Source organism: Pseudoliparis swirei, chromosome 22 (assembly GCF_029220125.1).
Source record: "Pseudoliparis swirei isolate HS2019 ecotype Mariana Trench chromosome 22, NWPU_hadal_v1, whole genome shotgun sequence".
NCBI classification, from domain to species: Eukaryota; Metazoa; Chordata; class Actinopteri; order Perciformes; family Liparidae; genus Pseudoliparis; species Pseudoliparis swirei.
Genome location: NC_079409.1, coordinates 10275952 through 10296215, shown reverse-complemented (window position 1 = coordinate 10296215; position 20264 = coordinate 10275952). Strand labels below are relative to the sequence as shown.

General features: G+C 40.0%; 1 protein-coding gene across 2 annotated transcripts in view; it reads left to right on the top strand.

Moving 5' to 3' along the window:
- The window catches only part of aplp1 (amyloid beta (A4) precursor-like protein 1), a 31769-nt gene extending 13696 nt beyond the window's left edge, over positions 1–18073 (top strand). Inside the window, exons 2-17 of one of the 2 annotated variants that reach the window (XM_056444824.1) lie at positions 5691–5870; positions 6807–6936; positions 8330–8442; positions 8786–8979; positions 9064–9377; positions 10726–10853; positions 12499–12573; positions 12675–12833; positions 12928–13056; positions 13453–13552; positions 13682–13849; positions 13986–14000; positions 14104–14171; positions 14307–14372; positions 14519–14662; positions 15249–18073. In XM_056444824.1, the coding sequence (XP_056300799.1) occupies positions 5691–5870; positions 6807–6936; positions 8330–8442; positions 8786–8979; positions 9064–9377; positions 10726–10853; positions 12499–12573; positions 12675–12833; positions 12928–13056; positions 13453–13552; positions 13682–13849; positions 13986–14000; positions 14104–14171; positions 14307–14372; positions 14519–14662; positions 15249–15347 (2082 nt within the window). In that variant the 3' untranslated portion in view covers positions 15348–18073. Of the gene's footprint in view, positions 1–5690; positions 5871–6806; positions 6937–8329; positions 8443–8785; positions 8980–9063; positions 9378–10725; positions 10854–12498; positions 12574–12674; positions 12834–12927; positions 13057–13452; positions 13553–13681; positions 13850–13985; positions 14001–14103; positions 14172–14306; positions 14373–14518; positions 14663–15245 lie in introns of both variants that reach the window. The other variant, XM_056444823.1, reaches the window with a different exon arrangement.
- Positions 18074–20264: the final 2191 nt, after the last annotated feature.

Genomic DNA, 20264 nt, shown 5'->3' with positions numbered 1-20264 from the left:
TCAATGGAGCTAACGAAGGCATTGTAAGGAAAGCATTTTTTTACTCTCAGATTTTTTTTGCAAACTTTACCTTCCTGCTTTTGCTAATTTAAAAATAATATCTATATTCTGCTTTGTAAGAGTGAATATATGCTGTGAATCATCAACACGGCCTACAAGCATGCTAGCGGCTATGTCCTAATGCTAGCATGCTAATATTTAAGAGGTATAAATACCATGTTCAACATCTTACTTTAGCAGGGTAACAGTTACATTTGCCTGAAACACAAACTGCCGCTGAGGCTGATGGTAATGTCATTCATATAGTTGGTCATCAGTATAGAATACATTTTAATATTGACCTGATAATGTAACACTGTTAATTTTGTGTCTGTCTCCCCAGTGATTGTTCATTCCCTTCATCTGTCATCAGCCTCTCCTGATTGTTTAATTCCCTTCACCTGCCCTCAGCCTCTCCTGATTGTTTCATTCCCTTCACCTGTCATCAGCCTCTCCTGATTGTTTCATTCCCTTCACCCGTCATCAGCCTCTCCTGATTGTTTCATTCCCTTCACCTGCCCTCAGCCTCTCCTGATTGTTTCATTCCCTTCACCCGTCATCAGCCTCTCCTGATTGTTTCATTCCCTTCACCTGCCCTCAGCCTCTCCTGATTGTTTCATTCCCTTCACCTGCCCCAGCCACTCCCGTCTTCCTGATCCCCGATGTCCCACACCTGTGTTTCCCCCCCATTTATATATTCTCCCAGTCTTTGCCCAGTCCCCTGCCACATTGTTGTGTGTTTTGTCCCATGTGTCGATTCACTTACGACCAGTCCGTCTTGAAGAACAAATATTTGTTTTGTGTCTCAAACCTGGAGTCGGCCTGTTCTTCTGCACCTGAGCTTACCCGTGTGAACCCGTGACAGATAATGGTGGTAGAGGAAAAGTCAGTGTATTAATAAGGACAATACTTTTTTTTGGGAACCATAAATGTACTAAGTTGGATGGTAATCATTCCAAATTGTTAACCTCAAGATGGTTTTAGAGGAAAAGTCAGGTAATTACTAACAAAGTAGACTTCATCTATGACTGTATGCACAATAGTGCATGGTAATCTATCCAATAGTGGTTAATATATGTCAGACTGGACCAAAGTAGTGGACTGACAAATGGACGTTGCCATCCATAGAGCCATGCTGCTTGCATGTGTTTGGTGTGTGCAACAGAAATAAGTGTGTAGACACGTTGATGTCTTGTGTGTTGTAAACAACACCGTAGTATAGCTTTCACATACCTTCGGTGCTCTCCTCTCTCTTCCGCAACCTCTCTGGATATTATTTTCCAATTGCCTGTTGTTATCAGGCACACTCTGCTTTTGGTTGATTGAACAATTCGCCATCAAAAACAATTGTTGAAACTTGTTGGATCATCTTCCCCGTCCTGTTGCACAAACAGGACTCATAGAGTACGTAAAGATGTGAGCAGTACTGACCTTACTTGACTTCAGGTTGGCTATTGAGTTGATTTTACAGTCATACCAGTGATATGTGATCTGGGGGTGCTTAAGAATGATAGACAACATGCAATTGAATTCTCAAAAGTACATTTAATGGTATTTTAGCATTATTGCATGGCTAAATCATAAAAGTGATTTATTTTAGTGTCACACAGTAACCAAGGTTCAATATAACGAAACACGATCAAATAGAAAAGCAAATGAAAACAATATTTCCTTAAAACAAGTTCAGTCGTCAACTTTCACTGGAATTAAATCAGCCCTCTCTCGTCGTGCAGGTATTCAAGCACAGTCCTGCCAAATAGTTTTACAGACTCCTTACTATTGCGTTTACTTATTTCCTAAGTCAGTGTTTATTTGTCTTTGAAAATTTCTTGAAATTCTGTCCTGTCAGGATTCTTCCTTTAAAAGTATTCAAACCATTTTGGGGGGTCACACACGACACACATGCTGACGACTGCTTCTGTTACTGCTGTGAGAACACAATGTAACAGCATGTGCAGAAGAAGTGAAGAGTACATCTTAAAACAGTATTTCTTATCAAGGGTTATCACAAGAGGGAGATCTAATCTGGTCCCAGATCAGGCTGGAGGCTGGGTGTGCGGCCTTGCAGTGCTGGAGGTCAGGACCTCAGGCTCCTGATGGACTGCTATTGATTAGGGGGGGGGGGGGGGGGGGACGTGGCGATACAGTTGCAGTTGCTCAGCATTGATTTTCTGCAAGTGCAGTAGTGGAGAGCAAGCATGATGTGAGAGCTGGTCCAGGGGGAGCTGCCAGGTTATCTTCTCAAATATCCGGAAGTATTTTTTTTCTTTGCAGCACTGACCTTCCCTGAGTCAAAGAGAGAGATATCTATTTAGACATTATCTCAGCAGCTACACTACACGGACTGTTTCAGCAGCTTCAGCAGTGTTTTCTTGTGTCCCTCTAACAATACTCTTTACCTATGAAACAGCTTAAATGCAGCACTATTAATAACTCACACTTGTCATTCCGTTTTCTAGAATAGAACACTTAGTGTTGTGAAACTGGAACTAAAACTTCAATTTAACCCTCCTGTTATGTTCGTTTCTTACATACAGCCGTGATGTTCTCGGGTAAATTTGACCCGGTTAATGGTGAATCACACAAAAGAGGTCAGAAACCAAAAAATCCTAAAAACTATAGTTTGTACCTCATCACCAACAACACCATTACTAACAATTCAATCAGATTTTAGTGGAATTGAGTTATTCCCCCCTCAATAGATCAGAGTTCAATCAGGAGCACTCACTCGTTTTAATGAAAAATACATGTTCAAACTATATGTCAGGTACATTGAAAAATTCTAAATCTAAATTGCATTAGTCTAACATAACATTTGTTTCTCCTAAATTGTATCTGCATTTTGTAAAAAAAAAGTTGTCATGGGGTGATGTAGATAAATAGAGATGAGACACCTTACATGTTCAGGGTCATATTGACCCACTCACTCAAAATCAAGCCAAATGAGTCATAAGGATTGGTATTGAAAGTAAACTCTAGTTATGTTTATTTAAAGTGTTAAACATTTATTATCCGTGAACTTACTACAAATAATGGGTCAGCAATTTTGCTAAAGCACACTATAGTTATATTTATATTTATTTGTGTGTATGTTTTCCATTCCTTCAAACAGCCATTATTGTGATCAGTAACTTGCAGGGACTTGAGACTTGCCTGAAACGGGTAATCCATCACACTGAGGTTGACAGCAAGTGCTGACAGACAACATTTTAGTTGGCTGCAAATCAGCATTGTTTCAGTGAGTAATATTGTCAACACGCACATAAGGCCAACAGTGGGAAAATATTCCCCTAAAAGAAAATGAGATTTTTTTCTGGTGTAGCTTTTGAAAAACACAGTTATGTTCAAAGAGTTAATCTAGTATACTTTAGACTGTCTCAAGCAACTTTGTAATCATCTAATAATTTATATTCAAACAATAATACAATTAATTTGGAGAAAATACATGGCCTGTAAGAAAAAGGCATTCATAAATCTTAAAAACTCTACGCCCCATGCTTTGGGAAATGGTCAGCAGTAATGAAAAGTAGATCCGTAATTTGTAAGAAATCTGCTAAGACATGCAGAAACACAAACCCCTCTTAGTATAATTATAATGCACAGACTGCTGAGGGCCTTTTATATTTATTGTACATTTACTCAAAGGGTTTTAAATATTTATTTTATTCTGTGTGAATTTTAATTCGAACTTCAAACGCTTGGTGCCATTGCAGGGCTTCCCTTTGATCGGGCGTCACTCTCCGTTTCTTCCCTTTGGGCAACTTCCTTCTAATTGGCTCAGCGTTGCTCTTCTTGTCTGTCGTCGGTAGGTCTATCTCTCTGTCTGTCAGCGCAGATGAAAGGATATGAGCTCATGGGGCACAGGATGCTCTCTGAGGGGTTTTACTGTTGGACAATAAACATTATCGCATGTACTCTACCGTGGATGCTACTGCACTGAGGAACCACATCTTTTACTGGAGCCAAGTGACCTGCAGAGACTCTGTGCATGTATTAGGTAAACCGCGCATTAATGCTCAAGAGACAACTCAGACATCCAGGGGAACATGATATATTTTCTCGTGATTCTTGAGGCTGACGTATTGTCTGTTGAGGCAGATGAAGTCCTTGTGTGTGCCGTTTATACACTCAAAAAAACGATTCAAGCCCTTCTTAGAGGTGACACATTTAAATATTGTTTGATACATTTAAATAAATCAATGACAAAACGAAGATATTTATTTTGAATGGGTGTAACACAAAATGTATGAATACTTTCATTTATTAGATTTATTTAGGTTACACTCACAAAAACGATTCAAGCCCTTCTTCGAGGTGACACATTTAAATATTGTTTGATACATTTAAATAAATCAATTACAAAAATAGATATTTATATTTAATGGGTGGAACACAAAATTTATGAATTCTTTCATTTATTAGATTTATTTAGGTTAGATGGTGTGCATATCAACTCAAAATAAATGTGTTTCATTGAGGACTACCCTTTGCGCATGCGCCAGCTGAAAATCAGTTGTTTACAAGGTGAAGACACTTTCAGGGCTGTACGGTGGTGTAGTGGCTAGCACTGTCGCCTCAAAGCCAAAGGTCTGTGGGTTCAATTCCCAGTCGGGGCATTCCTTCTGTGTGGAGTTTGCATATTTTCTTAGTTAGTTAGTTAGTTTATATTTTGAGTTGGACAAACACAAATTAATTTAATTTAATGGATATCGTTATTTTATTTTAGATGTATTTGATACAAATGAGTTGGACTAACTTAATTACATTGTATTGCACTGATGTGCTAAATTTGAGTTGGAGTTGCATATAATTATTGGATGGAAAACCTGCCAACAATTTAATTGAGTTCATCCAATGAGTCATTTCTTTGAGTGTAGAGTTTCTCTTTCTCTTACCGAACCCTTCCCCTCCTTTATTCCTCCCTGGACTCGCTCTGTCTCTGTGCTGTGTGTTAATGTCGTGAAGTGGCCCATCGGTCAATGAGCTTATATTAACACCTGACTCTCAGCCCGAGCTGCTGCGTTTCTTCCTCTATGTGGGGTCCCCTGGGCCCTCCCCCCAGGCAGAGGTAACATATCCCAAGATCAATAAAAGCATCCTTTTGTAATGCTGCTGGGGGAGGGGGAGCAGGAAGGGGGAAGGGGGAAGGGTGGGGACACTCTTTTGCATTGTCGTGTATATTTTCGCTATACACCTTCCTTCCTTTCTCAGCTGTCACAGCTGTCAGCTAACAGGGAGCATAGGCCACCAGTCGATTACTCAGGTCTTCTATTGCCTCATTTTCATTCACTTCACAGTTATTTCAACAGTGAGTCTTCTATGGATCTCTGCTGCATTTTTAGGTTTTCCAATATTGAGTTTAAGCTTGCCGGGTGCACTCAATTCTCCCATGCATTAGCCCCTCCTCCCCCCTTCCTTTCTCTACATTCTCGCCTCTCTGCTTCGATCTTACACTCACTCAGTCACTCAGTCTTGCACCCGGGCTTACGCTTTTGTTCTAATGTTGGATAGTGCTGGAGTGCATTTAGGAATTATCTGTGGTCTACCCGCCATGGATCAGCTTCAAACACAATATAATCTGCCACTGTGTTTGTATCGACTTCTTCTCATCTCCCTTGTCTCCCTCCCTCCTCTCCCCCTCTGCTCCCTAGGCTCTGGCCATGACCGAGGTGAACGGGCCAGGCCTCCAGGTGGCAGAGCCGCAGATTGCCATGTTCTGCGGCCGTCAGCTCCTGCACATGAACCTACAGACTGGCCAGTGGGAGCCGGATCCTCAGGGCCACCAAGGCTGCTTCAAAGAGCCCGGAGAAATCCTGTCCTACTGTCAGAAGGTAGGGTCCTGAGCCTCGGAAGGGAAATAACATAAAGTTGAACTGTAAAAAACAGCAGCACGGATCAATACTTCTCACAGCAGATCTCCCTTAATGGCAAAGAGATGGTTTTGAAAGACTGCAGCATGAAATAAACCCTGTACTTCAAGTAAAAAGATGTGTTCTTATTCTCTAATTTAATTTGTCTGACACCTGTCCTATAAATCTATATATTTAACCATATATAGTGAAGTGATGGTGGCCTGTTGGAATATTACAATATTTCATTTGTAGCACCATCTACTTTTCCTCATCTTGTTACCTGATATGTGTACTCTTTAACATTTACTGTCATGTAATCAATGGTACACCTACTCTCCACAAACTCCTCTTCTAGAATCATGTATCTGAAGTGCCACAGTAAAGGCCACCAAGCGCCACCTAGAGGTCAAAGTAGACATTGCTGCGACAGAGAGCAGCAGCCTGAATGGACTGTAATGCGATTAGCATCTGTGGCGGCTTTACACAAAAGCCTCCCTGTCTTCCTTCACATTCGTGATGAAAGCATTTTAGTGTGCATTCCGACTCCGAGAAAGCTACATTTATCTCACTATTAAACCTCATTATGAGTTTGATATATTATCCCTGATTTTAAGTGAAAGAATTGGAAATAATGAAAAAAGACAAGATGTTCACTGAAATGTTCAGTGAATATATGTGTAAGGTGTACACAGTTTTGTCTCAGTAGTGAGACAATATGCTGCATGACTCTCTTCCTTGTTAGTTCTCTTCCTCTCCCCGGATCCTGCTACTTTTATTCTACCCCTCCAAACCAATTCCCAAACCTCTTTTCTGACCGATTTTCCCTCCACTGCTCCTCTTGTCTTCAACCCGTCTGTCCATCCATCTATCTGTTTCTGTGTCTCTTGTTGTCTCTGCATGTACCTGTATGTCCAGATATACCCAGCACTTCCAATCTCCCATATAGAAGAGTCAAAAAGACCTGTCACCATCCCTGCCTGGTGTAAGAAAGGTTGGGGCCACTGCCAGACACACCCCTTCATAGTCCTGCCCTACCGCTGCCTCGGTAAGAACAACGCCGCACTGCCATTCGATAATCATACCACAAACAATATATAGGATTAAATGTCCTCCTTTATATTTCAAGACTGACTGACTGACTGTGTGCTTGAGGTCATGCCATCTGTATCACAAAATGTTACTTTTCTTAAAGAGTCAGTGGGATGACGTGCAACGAAAGTCCACAAACAGACTCCAACAAGCAGGAATATTACAGTTATGCGTCGTTGACCACTGGACAAACAGGACCCCCCACCCCCTGAACAGTTTCGCTTTCTTGTGGAGAGTCAGATGAGAAGATTGATGACACTCTCGTGTCTCTCGTTTGAATATGAATATAGCTGGTTAGCTTAGCTTAGCATGAAGACTGAAAACAGATGGCCTGGCTCCGTCCAAAGATAACATAATCCAAATTCAAATATAACAAATCACTATTTTTACAAAACGGTATTTGTAAAAGATTTAACAAATCATAGCACATCGCATTTCTTTTATTAAGTGGTATTGATCTGCTTATCTAACTCTGGATAAGAAACCCAGGGAGTGTATTTCACAATATCTTGAGCTGTTGAAATATTTTGGGTCAACAACACTCTCAATACACTCCAAGACCTGAAGCATATAATACAGTACAACAACATGCAGTGTATGAAATAAAATAAAGAGTGACACAAACCATGATTCATTGTCATATCAGAAAAATACATATATTGATTGATGAATATACAAACAAGACAAGCATGCTTGTGGTATCATATGTGACTTAAAATTGATTTAAATCAAACTCCTGTTGCATCTCTCCAAGTGCCAGAGACTTCTGAATGTTTTTCTATTGCAACTGTCGAGAGGCAGTGAGACCATGCAGGATGTGCAGCTCATCATTATTGCATGTCTGCTGTCAGCCACTAGAGGGTTGGATAGGCTAACAATGGATGAGTGAATGAATGAGTGAGTAATGAACAGTGAGTAACCTTGGATTATTATGAACAACACTGTGGAACTGGCTCTGGCTTGTTTTATTTCTGCTGTACTGCCTTTAAGTGTGAGCCTGAAAGACCGGTATGTCATAATAGTGTCTATAAAATGTTATCATAATTTTTTTAATGAATCAAAGTAGTCATTCACACTCATGTTCTCTATTATAGATGTTTTATATTTACTTAATGGACTGTAGCAGTCTTCTCAAATTGCTTATAGATTACACATGAATGCTTTCTGTCAGTTCTTCATTCCCAAGGTAACTTTTCTAGTCCACTATCACACTTCTTACACGCATTCGTTGTATCATTCTTTGTACATTTATGTTTCCTCTTTCTGTCCTTTTTAAAGCAGCCTTAAAATACTCCCACTGCTTGAAATCGGCTGACACTGACCTCAACGTTTCTTCAATCCCACTGTAGAGGGCGAGTATGTGAGCGAGGCCCTGCTGGTGCCCGACCGATGCCGTTTCCTCCACAAGGAACAGATGGAGGCGTGCGAGAGTTACATTTACTGGCACAGCATCGCCAAGGAGGTGAGGAGGGCAGATAAACAATTGGCAGATGTGACATTTCTAAACGTTTACAATTGTGGAACGGAAAAGAACGGTTTTCAAAGCATGAGGGTGATTTTTATGAGACTTTCGACTGAGGCATTGCCAAGTACACCTTGAACTTTCCGGTGCCGATAAAAAAAAACTCTACCATAGTCAGCCCGAACAGCAACAGCAGACTAGACTAGACAAGTCGGCACAGGCGTGTGTTGTGAATCACGTCATACTTTTTCAGTACTCCTACCTGAGGTTTTTTTTTACAAGCTGTAATACTTTGTAATATTCCAACCTCACACTTTGTGTTTTGATACTTTGTTGGATTAAGGAATGCATTGCAGACAATTTGGAGCTCCATAGCTACGGCATGCTGTTGCCATGTGGAGACCATTTCCGGGGGGTTGAGTATGTGTGCTGCCCAGGCCGGGGGGCTTCCAGCGGTAAAGGAGAGACGGAGGAAAGAGACATCCCTGCTGGGACTCAGACGCTCTCATCTCACACCAGTGGAAAACTCAACTCTGTGTAAGATGATTCAGCTCGGCAACTCAGAGAGGACAGATTGTGTGTTAAAGGTCGTCAGAGTAATGACGTTCCTCTTCTCCACAGCACCAAAGTGACAGCTCCCACTCCGAGCCCGTCTCCCGACACAGATGTGGACGAGGCCGATATGGAAGAGGATGATGATGAAGTGGTGGAGGAAGAAGACGAGGAGGAGGAGGAGGAAGAGGAAGATGAAGTTGAAGAAGAGGAGGCGGAAGAAGAGGAACAAGAAGAGGAGACAATAGCTGTGAAAGATCCAGAGGAGTATGAATACCCCATTGACTCAGGTCCCTACCAGACATCAGACTATCTGGACTCCTTCTACTACGAGAAAAGCCACAAACCCACCACCTCTCCACCTCTGATGACGGGCGACAGCTGTGAGTGTCCCTAATTTGTTTGGTTTATCCTGCAATGATTGTTCAGTCGCTATGGTAGCTCCTGGCCGAGTGGTCAGTAACGAGGGGGGGGGGGGGGGCTCTGTGTTCCTCCGACACATATGGAGATACTCATCCGCCATGCATGTGGTGTATGCATTTCAAAGTGCAACTCTAAACTCTAAAAGGCCACAGGACTCAGGAGCTGTATTCACGGCTTTATTCATTTTCAGTTCCTCCTCTCATCAGTCGGTACTGACTTCTGACATCCCGACAGGGCATCATGCGTGTCATGTAGATCAGGTGGAGAACACACATTCACACCCACAGCAACCTCCAGGTCTCCGCAGGGCTCATGCTAGTGTGCACAGTAAATGGAGCAGTTGACCATGATAAACATGAACTTGACTAAGAACTACCGCTTGATGGTAAGCCATGATGCTGCTCACTGTGAGGGTGGTAAACAATGTAAGCAAGTAAAAGAAATGCCAGAGCCTGTCGATACCGTTTGAGTCGGGTATGTTTTGGTGTTGTCAGGTTTATTAACCCTTATGCTACTTTCTGTTCAAATGAGAAAGTAGATATATTTACTTAATTTACTTAAGTCGTTTTTATTTTTAAAGTAGTGTAATAAGGAATCACTCCATTAACATTTTTATATTTACACATCCAGTGTTTCTTACCCTATTACTTTTATTACAAAAAAACATGACTTAAAACAAGTGGAATGCATGTTCTGTGATCAATTCAATTGACTGAAATTCTGATTTAAATGGTGTCACAAGCCAGTCCAGGACTCCAAGCAACCTTCACATTTGAAATTCTCAAACTTTAGTTTGAGAATTTCCTCATCACAAAAATATGATTAATTATGTTGAACTAATGCATAACCATTGGTATTTTTTCTTTCCTCCACATTCTAGGAAGAACTGTTTTTGTTTCTTTTAGAATAAACATATGCTTAATTTTTTTTAAATGCAGATACATTAAATTGGCATTATAAAATGTGATTGATGATTTTATCACTTCTTTAAAAGCCAGGAAAACTATTGTAGTGTTTAATTATGTATGTTGCACAGAGTGATGTATATTTCCCATGTCCTCTCCTGGGGTAATACAAAAAATGATCATATTCAGTTAGAAATTCTCTCCAGGAAAATGCAGATGTAGTTTCCTATTGTTGCTTGTGCCATTTGTTTAAATGTCAAATTGCCTTTGCTCCCTCTTGCTCCTATCTCAGTGAACACACTGTCACATTTTGACCAGGGCTTTTAATTACAGGATAATTGCTTTCTGGCTCTTGCAGTCTGCGTGACAGTAATAACCTCTGTTTTCTGTCCCTCCCATCTAGTGACTACACCTCGGCCCACAGATGGCGTTGATGTTTATTTTGAGAAGCCAGTGGATGACACTGAGCACGCCAACTTCCTGCGTGCCAAAACCGACCTGGAGGAGCGCAGAATGAAGCGCATCAATGAGGTGACTTTCACAGAGCTGAGACCAGGATAATAGTTTAATGGCTGGCAGGTCGGACTCACTGTTCCTCCTCTAATACTCAGAAAGACAGGCCACAGCATGTATTACATACCGTAGTACATTCAGGGAGGCAGATAAAGGGAATACGAGAAATATCACATATGTCCCTTCAAAAGAGCTGGGCGTTGTGACCTAAAATGTGTATTATCGACAGTGTACGTATATTCCCATGTATAATACCCCCCCCCCCTTATCATTTTAATAGAATATTATTTCAATGTAGCACTGTACATTGTCAGGGTTTTGTCATAGGGTGAGGCTCAGGCACTGAGAAAAAAAAATGTCTTTAATGAGGCAAAAGTTCAAAATAAAGCAAAAAATCCAAAAGGATCCAGGCAGAAAATCAGGAGTCAGAGCAGGCAGGCAGTCAGGCAGGCAGGGTCAAAAAGGCAGGTCCGGAATACACAGGGCACACAGAAGACGGCACTAAAGACACAGAACTATAGACAACAATCCAGCAGGAGACAAGGGAAAGACTGACACAATATAAAGGGGGCGAAACAGGTGTACGGCATCAGACAGTAACGAGACAAGAGTGGCTGAGGGCAGGTGCAGGGAATGAAACAATCAAGGAGACAAAGGAGACACAAAAGAAACAGAGGAGACATAGAGGAGACACAGAACACAGGAGACACAGGAGGAACGGAACAGGGCGTTACATACATGTTGTGGAGTTAGATTTTCATACTGCACACGATGGAAGTCAATCGTTATCATACTGCTCATCTCACTGTGTGTATCTTACACACACACGCACACACACACTAATGATTTAAGAAAGCAGCTGTACAACTTCAAGATTGTCTTTTTGATTTGTGGGTTTTACCACAAATTCTGTGTTTCATCAGTGCAGCTCAGCACATCTCGCTTAACAGTTTCGATAAGCAGCAAGTCTTTATAGATGCTCAGCTAAGATGTGCTAACTGTTCATTTATAGCCACCCTTCAATGTAAAGTAGGATAACTTTGTAAGTCAGACACTGATGTCTGCACCGTGGTTTTGTTTTTATTCCCAAATTCTTGTAACTGCTGTCCTTATTTGAAGGCAATACAATATGTTGCCCTACTTTTTAAGGAGTAGTTCAACATTTTGGGAAATACCCTTTGTTTTTTTGGAAATGTTGTTGGCTTGTCACTGTGAGGAAGTCATTTTGCATGTGACACACTAACCTGTAAATTCTACACTTCACATGTTGTATAGATTGAACATTGATGGTATTGATACATAACATGCTGTGTCTTATGAGCTGTACTAACTCTCAGCAAGATAGTGAATAACTACTTTTTCCAAAGTGTCAAACTATTCTTTTTAAGCCAGACATCCAGGTTATTAAAACCAAATCTTGTCAAACTGTGACTGAAGATCAGTGAAATAGCATTAACACATGCACCTGTCAACAGGCAGTTTATGTAATGTGACAACTTCAACACATTCTATTGCGAAACCAAAGCTACAATCAAATATATATAATGTTGCTTGCCTCTGTCAGTGTGCTGTTTATACAGGTTATTTCCCATATCATAACTATGGTAGTGTATGTGATATTTGTATATAAATAAACCAGTATTGTATCTCTTTAATTCCCTAGATCATGAAGGAATGGGCAGAGGCAGACAACCAGTCAAAGAATCTGCCCAAGTCAGAGCGACAGGCCCTGAACGAGGTTTGTTATCTTTCATTATTCCATAGTTGAACTTATCCTGTGGTGATGTAGCACTAGCTTTACTCATGCTTGCATCTACTCCCTCATATTTCTGTTTACAGCACTTCCAGTCTGTGCTGCAAACGCTGGAGGAACAGGTCGCTGGAGAAAGGCAGAGGCTGGTCGAGACACATCTCGCCAGAGTGGAGGCCATACTCAACAACAACCGCCGCCTGGCCCTGGAGAACTACCTCACTGCCGTGCAATCTGATCCCCCTCAGGTGGGACTGAGATCTGCTTGAGATTCTCTCTCTGTGGTACCCTTATCTGTCTGGCGTTTCCTGACTCTGTCCTCCCTTCGCCTCTGTCTTCCAGCCAGAGCGTGTGCTGCAGGCTCTGAAGCGATACATGGCTGCAGAGCAGAAGGACCGCAGACACACTCTCAGGCATTACCAGCATATTATGGCTGTTGACCCCCAGAAGGCTGAGCAGATGAAATTCCAGGTGTGTGTGTGTGTGTGTGTGTGTGTGTGTGGTAAACTCTCTTCCGAGAGGCTTTTCGCAGGCACCTGTGCTTTTGAGATGCGAGACTCCTTTCTGCTGACCATGTAATGAACAGAACAGTGTGTGCTGAGGAATTAGTATGCATCACATTAGTGAATGTATACTGAACTCACAGAGGTGAATCAGGCACCAATATTCTTTTTTTGAACTAAAATCAAAGCCAATTTTTGCTGACTTCAAACTCTGTTTTAGACACCTGACTCCATAAAAGTCTAACTGGGTCTTTTACAGCAGTTCACTGCTTCTCTTTTCACCACAAAGACCAGTTGAAAACACAGACTTGTTTACCCTTGCTTGGTAAAAAGCTAATACAGAATGTATTTTGATATGTTTCAGGTGTACACACATCTCCATGTAATTGAGGAGAGGATGAACCAGAGTCTTGCACTGCTGTACAAGGATCCTACCTTGGCTGAGGAGCTGCACAATGATATCCGTAAGCTAAACTACACGTTTTATCTATTTTAAAATCCACAGATTTGTGTTAACTCTGAAGTTTCTTTGTAGTAATTCATGTTATAACATATATGTCTTGTCTACTTCTTCCGGTTTGTATCACCTGTAGAAGAGCTGGTCAAGGCAGAAAGAGGTGACATCAGTGAGCTCATGACCACCTCCTTCTCTGAGACCCACACTACTGAGGAGCTTCTGCCTGCTGAGAGCGAGGAGGAAAAGGATGATGAGGAGGAAGAGGAAAGAGCCTTCCAGAACAGGCCTTATCCTCCCCACATCGGTATGTATATCACATACCTCTCATACACTCACCTAACAATTCAACACTCTTAAATCCATCCGAATGAAGGATGTGGAATGGAAATCTTCTCACAGGTTGCTATTTTTAATAATGCTTTTCCTCTTTTTCTCGTCAGAGTCTAATAAGAAAGGTGAGCTGGTATTCATACTACTGTTTACAATGATTGCATTGTACTCATTCTTGTTGCTCCCAGCTCAATGTTTTATGCCATTTTGTATTCCTGTCATTCTTAGTGTCCGCAGTTGATGAATATGATTATACCACATCCGAGAGAGGCCCTACTTATGAATATGAGGAAAAGGTAAAATGATGATGATAATCTAGGCAAATTTAAAAAGCTGGTTATATTTCAAATTGATACGTGTATGTACTAATCTTTTCGATGTTTTTGTGTCCCAATATTTCCTTTTTTCTGAAACATTCCCTGTCCTCTTAGATCAACACCTCTGTGGAGCTCAAGCAGGTAGTCAACAAGCCTCCTGAGATCGAGAGAGATGAACTGGTAAAGACATAATAAAACATAAGCCTCATCATGTTTTTTTTTTTTATATGATTGAAGAAATTTGCCTGACTTAAAATTCAAATTTCCTATATCCCTATTTGTCTCCGTTGTTTAATGTCTAATTACACCTTTCTTTCTTTCCATAGCAACCCGATGCCTTGGAGACGTTTAACCGTGGCGCCATGGTGGGGTTGCTTGTGGTGGCCGTGGCAATTGCCATGGTGATGATAATCAGCCTGCTGCTTGTGCGCAGGAAGCCATACGGCACGATCAGTCATGGCATCGTAGAGGTACGATCCTAGAGAGGCCTTTAAATGAAGCCAAACGCAGTCTTAAATCAAATGTATTAAATTTAAAAAAACTGTGTATATATTACGTCATTGCCTTCAGTAACTCTGACTAAAGTATAAGAATGTGTTTTACTTTTATTTCCTTCAGGGTGTCCATTGGCTTCCATGTATTTCATGGTGTGATCAATAAGTAAACCAGTGGCATTAGAGGGACGGGTCAGTCGACAGTCCTCATGCTGAATCATGTAGAAAGCAGTGGGATGATCCTTTAGGTTAAACGACTAGCTTTACATTTTTAGAAATATGTTTCTTCACTTTTCTTTGGATATTAGGATAAATACCACTTTCAGATCTGCATGATAGATATGAAGCTTACTGTAGCTCAGTGTAAAGTATAAGGATTGGAAACAGGGGAGACACTTTCAACAAAGGAGTTGTAAAGTGTTTATTAATGACATTTAGAGGTGCCACTCAGTAGATTGCTTTTTTACATGTGGAGAGAGCCAGGCTAGGTTTTTATTCCCATGTTCAGCTGTTATGTTAAGCCAGTGTGTAATAAGTAGAGCTTTTGTGTGTCTCGCAGCAGGTCGACCCCATGCTGACACCAGAAGAACGACAGCTCAACAAAATGCAAAACCATGGCTATGAAAACCCGACCTACAAATTCTTTGAACAGATGAACTGAGGTCCTGCGGCTGCCAACAAGTCATGCCTGACCACTTGTTTTGTCCCCTGCACTCCTTCCTTACAGTGGTAACCGCTTCACTCCATTGTAAATTTCCAACATGTCATCATTACCAGAATGTGAATAATGAGATATGATACAAACTCACATCAACTTGAGGATTGTTCTTTCCATTAGCAGTGGCACAGCATTTCATGATCCTGAAAACATTCACCTCACAGGCAGGAAAACCATCCCAGTGGCATGACTTGACCTATTGCTCCTCACTAGAACAATGTGTAATGCTTTATAGTATTTATTTTAGTAGTCTCTTTCGTTCAAATTATACCACAGTTAGATATAATGTATCTGGGTAGATGAGTGCGAGTGAAAGCCTAGTTAAATGTTGGTCTAATTCTCAATTTAAAACCCACTCATTGATAAAAACGCAATTACTAAGCTAATTGCCAAACCCCCGTTAGCTACTATAACATTGGACAATACCTCCAATATTAAGACATGAACATTAGGTGAGGATGTGGAGGTGTTTACCTTGAATGTGTGAGACATTTAGGTTTTACTTTTACAACATAGAAGGCCAAAAAGACAAAAATTCAGAGCTATGTGCTGGTTGTACAAATAGACATAATGTTTCTAAATTCTGAGGATCTTCCATCAAAATTTGTATTTATTATTTGGCAAAATATACCAAATATTGAGTCAGTGAATGAGTTTTATTTTATTTGTACTGCTACCTAAAGAACTTTAAAACAGAATAATCAGAATTCCGTTATTTTAATGAAAGCATGACAACTTGGTGTATGATACTGCTGTATTTATTTGTGTTGTTCCTGTCATTGCTTTCGGAAATGTCAGCGTTCAAAATTGACACTGTAAATAACGTAAGAAATACATACTACTAGGTGTAGACATTTCTATGATTAATTTGCATCGATATAATGGAATAATACTTTTAAAAAATAGTACTTTGTGCTGTAATGAGAAGGAGAAACATTTTTCCTAACATGGCTGATTGAAAACGGACTGTTGTAAAAACCAGCACAAGAGAACGACAAAGTAACTTCTTTCTGAATGTATTTGAGCTAGACGTTGAGATTCCATCTTTTTTTCAGTAATGCATCATTCCCCAAGTAGACCTTCACAGGAGTAGAGAAGTTCAACACATACATCAGAATACATGCCTGATGCCCTTCCTGTCGCAGCTTGTTCCTTTTCACATTTGGCAGGTGTGCTTTAAAGTTGTTATACAGTACAGAGCCGCAGCTCAAGTAGTGTGTCAGTGTGTATAGTGAGTCCTAAAAACAGACCACACTGAGACATGGAAGAAGTTAAATATGCTCTAAGTCTCTGAATCTCCCCGTTTGACAAATATGGACTCAACAACATTGAATGTTAGTACTCTATAGATGCTATATTTAAGTTACTGTCTTCTGAAATAGCTGTCCACTGAAGGACTCATTGTAGTTTGTCATATTTATGATCAACTCAGTACCCTGTATAGGTAAGCAAGAAAGGGACTGCCCTTTTTTCTTGCTGATTGTTAACTGCTTAGTGTGTCAGGTTGAATTTCCTTTAGCCACTTGATTCTATCAGGCCATCTTGGTAAAGAATGGTCACATTATGGGATGTTGCTTTTTGTTCATCAGTCTTTAACTATTTGTTAGAGTAGAGATAATACATACATACATCAATCAGTTCTTATTGTATTTATTTGTTCCTGGTGGAAGTTTTGTTTTATTAACCTGCATTTTTCCATTCAGAGGAAGAGTTGTTTACTTTTTGCGTTGTGTTTTTGTGTGTATATTTAGCTTTGAAATAAGCATAAAGAGTTTGACTATCAGAGGTATGATTTAGCATTAATCTTCAGTTTCTCTCATTAGGCAGGTTAATTGCAGATTGCGGTTGTGTTATGATGGGGGAAGAGAAGTCATAGCCCTTGTATAATTTGTACAGCTACGTTAGTGAATGAAAACGTTATATGTTCACCGTTTAAGTCAGTTGATCTTGTAATGATACTACTGAAACCATAGATGAGAATAAGCTTGCCTGTGTTTCCCAAACCACTTAAGGTTTCCTACCAGCATTTAGCAGACTTAGAATGGTGTAAACTGTAGTTACTCAAATCACATTTGTACGTCCTCTGTCAAATTCTAGACTTCTTTGTTGGTCTGTCCCCTTACTTCCCAACGAAACATAAACATTATTGAGATTTTAATTGCTGCATTATTGCCTTTTACAATGCTGTGTTTTGGATGTAATTATTCTGTATTTTTTATTTCTATGTAATAATCAGTTGGATCAAGGGTCATGCTTTTCACCTGTAATGTAAATCAAGAAGCTTGTAGCTATGTGAAAACTTTGAAGTTCAGATGTAAAATATAGTCAGATATGTGACCTCTGCCTAATTGACCAGGAGTGGCACTAAGTACAAGTAGAACCAAATTAATCAATTTGTGTACAGGTTGCTAAATATTAGACATTGATTCTGTCTGTCTGATTCCAAATATACCGCATTGGTTCTAGGGATGTTGATAGCATCAAGGAAAGAGCTGTTCTTCATTTTCATTCAGACCTTTAACTCAAGACATGCTCCACAAATAAGCAGACAGATATTCCAATCTGGCAAAATGTTCTCTGGTGTGTAACTGTATTTGCAAGAAATCTGAGGACTTAAAACTGGTCAAGCTAATCAATAGTGTAATAAAAAATGAATGACCCATAAAATACTGTGTCTGTGTTTATTGAAGTACAACTGCACATGAATGTTTTCTCTCTCTAAGTAGTCTGACACCATGCAACAGGGAAACTTAATTCCGTCGTCCATCTCACAGAGGCCACATGCAGGAACATTTAAAATGGATCATAATGAAGCTTGTGATGTAAAAGCCACAGACAAGAGGGGGGAAACTGGCTGACTAACTCATACTGGAAAGTTATGGTTTTCTTCTCTTGAATCTCCTCAGTTGAATTCTTTGGAAAAGGAAACCTAAGTACACGAAGAAGACAGATGTTTTTGCTACATATAGGAAACATTACAAATGGTTTCTGACGTAATGAGTTTACCACAATGCACAAGGTGTGATTTGACATGTTAAAGTCTGACATTCAAGTCTTGCTTGTTCGCGTGTCAGACATTGGCACGATACAATCATTTGAAAGTAAAGTTTTCTCCAAGATAAAAATCTAAACCAAGATTAGGATCAGTCGTTAAGTAAGATTGTCTCTCAGTTCCTTTCATCAGCAACATTATTTGTTAGTTATTTATTGCAGTTCACGCAGTTCACTTCCTGTTCCTAAAAGTTACATATAAAAAAAAAAAAAAAAATTAAAATATATATATGTTGAATGATTTTAGTTTGAATGCCCATATTAAGATGTGTATATAAGGCTAACACAGAATACTAAACACAATGGAGTAAGGAGAAAACCGACCAACACCAGAGACGTACAGTACTCCATATCATGATAACACTGTTAGTAACTAATGAGTATTTTCCTTTGAACGTAACGTTGTGCGATGAACATTGCTGTACTGTATCAGTGGGCGTTAATTTCCTGTCATTTCTAAGCAAATAATGGCTTTAATCAAATAATAATCCTTACTTATAATTCTTACATAATACTTAATGCTGCAATAAGCATTAATGAACATCATAGCCTCTGTACAACGAATGATTAGATATCTAGAGACAGTTCCCAAGCACCAATTCACCTGACACTGTCACTAGCGTGGGTAGGGGAGGCCTCACACTTCCTTCAGCCACAAATAACACAGAAGCATCAAGCCCCAGCTCAGGTTCACTTCTTCCAAACCACAACACTGACGGGTAGTCCTGCTTACCCAGATTACTGTGAAAAGGCTCTGTGGCTGTACAGTGACAGTTTGCCATTGATGCCTCTCGTCATCAGTCATCTTGGGAAAGGTTCCTCTGAAGTCAACGGCTCACATAATGTCACTGTGGTAATGTAAGACGGCTCATATTAAAACCCTGACGTGTAACACTTTGTTTAGTTCAGTGACACGTTGATTCATTCAACAAAACAACAATACAAAACCTCTTCATATGAAGAGATTAAAGCGCTTGGGTGGTAGATCAAAGGGGAGTTGCTTACTTGATATTTTTAAAAATATATATCTTTAACATCATATGACCCGTGTGGGTGCTGAGGGACACGCCAGCGCAGAATGTGCATCGATGAGCATTTACCTAAAATACCCCACACAGTGAGAGACCTCGTGAGTCAGCGCTGATGCTGGGTCTGAAGGTGATTGTTAACTTACAGTGAGGGGATGGCAGGTGCTAAGGGGTGTGATGTGGGGGACCGACAGTCTTGATATTACTGGAAGGTGAAGCCCTTTGCATCAGCTCGAGCTGCCTCCTCACCATACAGGACTGTCTCAGAAAATTAGAATATTGTGATGAAGTTCTTTATTTTCTGTAATGCAATTAAAAAAACAAAAATGTCATGCATTCTGGATTCATTACAAATCAACTGAAATATTGCAAGCCTTTTATTCTTTTAATATTGCTGATTATGGTTTACAGCTTAAGAAAACTCTAAAATCCTATCTCATAAAATTTTAATATTTCCTCAGACCAAGTAAAAAAAAAGATTTATAACAGCTGAGTGTTTGTCAAGGCTCAGGAAACCCTTGCAGGTGTTTCGAGTTAATTAGACAATTCAAGTGATTTGTTTAATACCCTACTAGTATACTTTTTCATGATATTCTAATATTTAGAGATAGGATATTTGAGTTTTCTTAAGCTGTAAGCCATAATCAGCAATATTAAAAGAATAAAAGGCTTGCAATATTTCAGTTGATTTGTAATGAATCCAGAATGCATGACATTTTTGTTTTTTTAATTGCATTGCAGAAAATAAAGAACTTCATCACAATATTCTAATTTTCTGAGA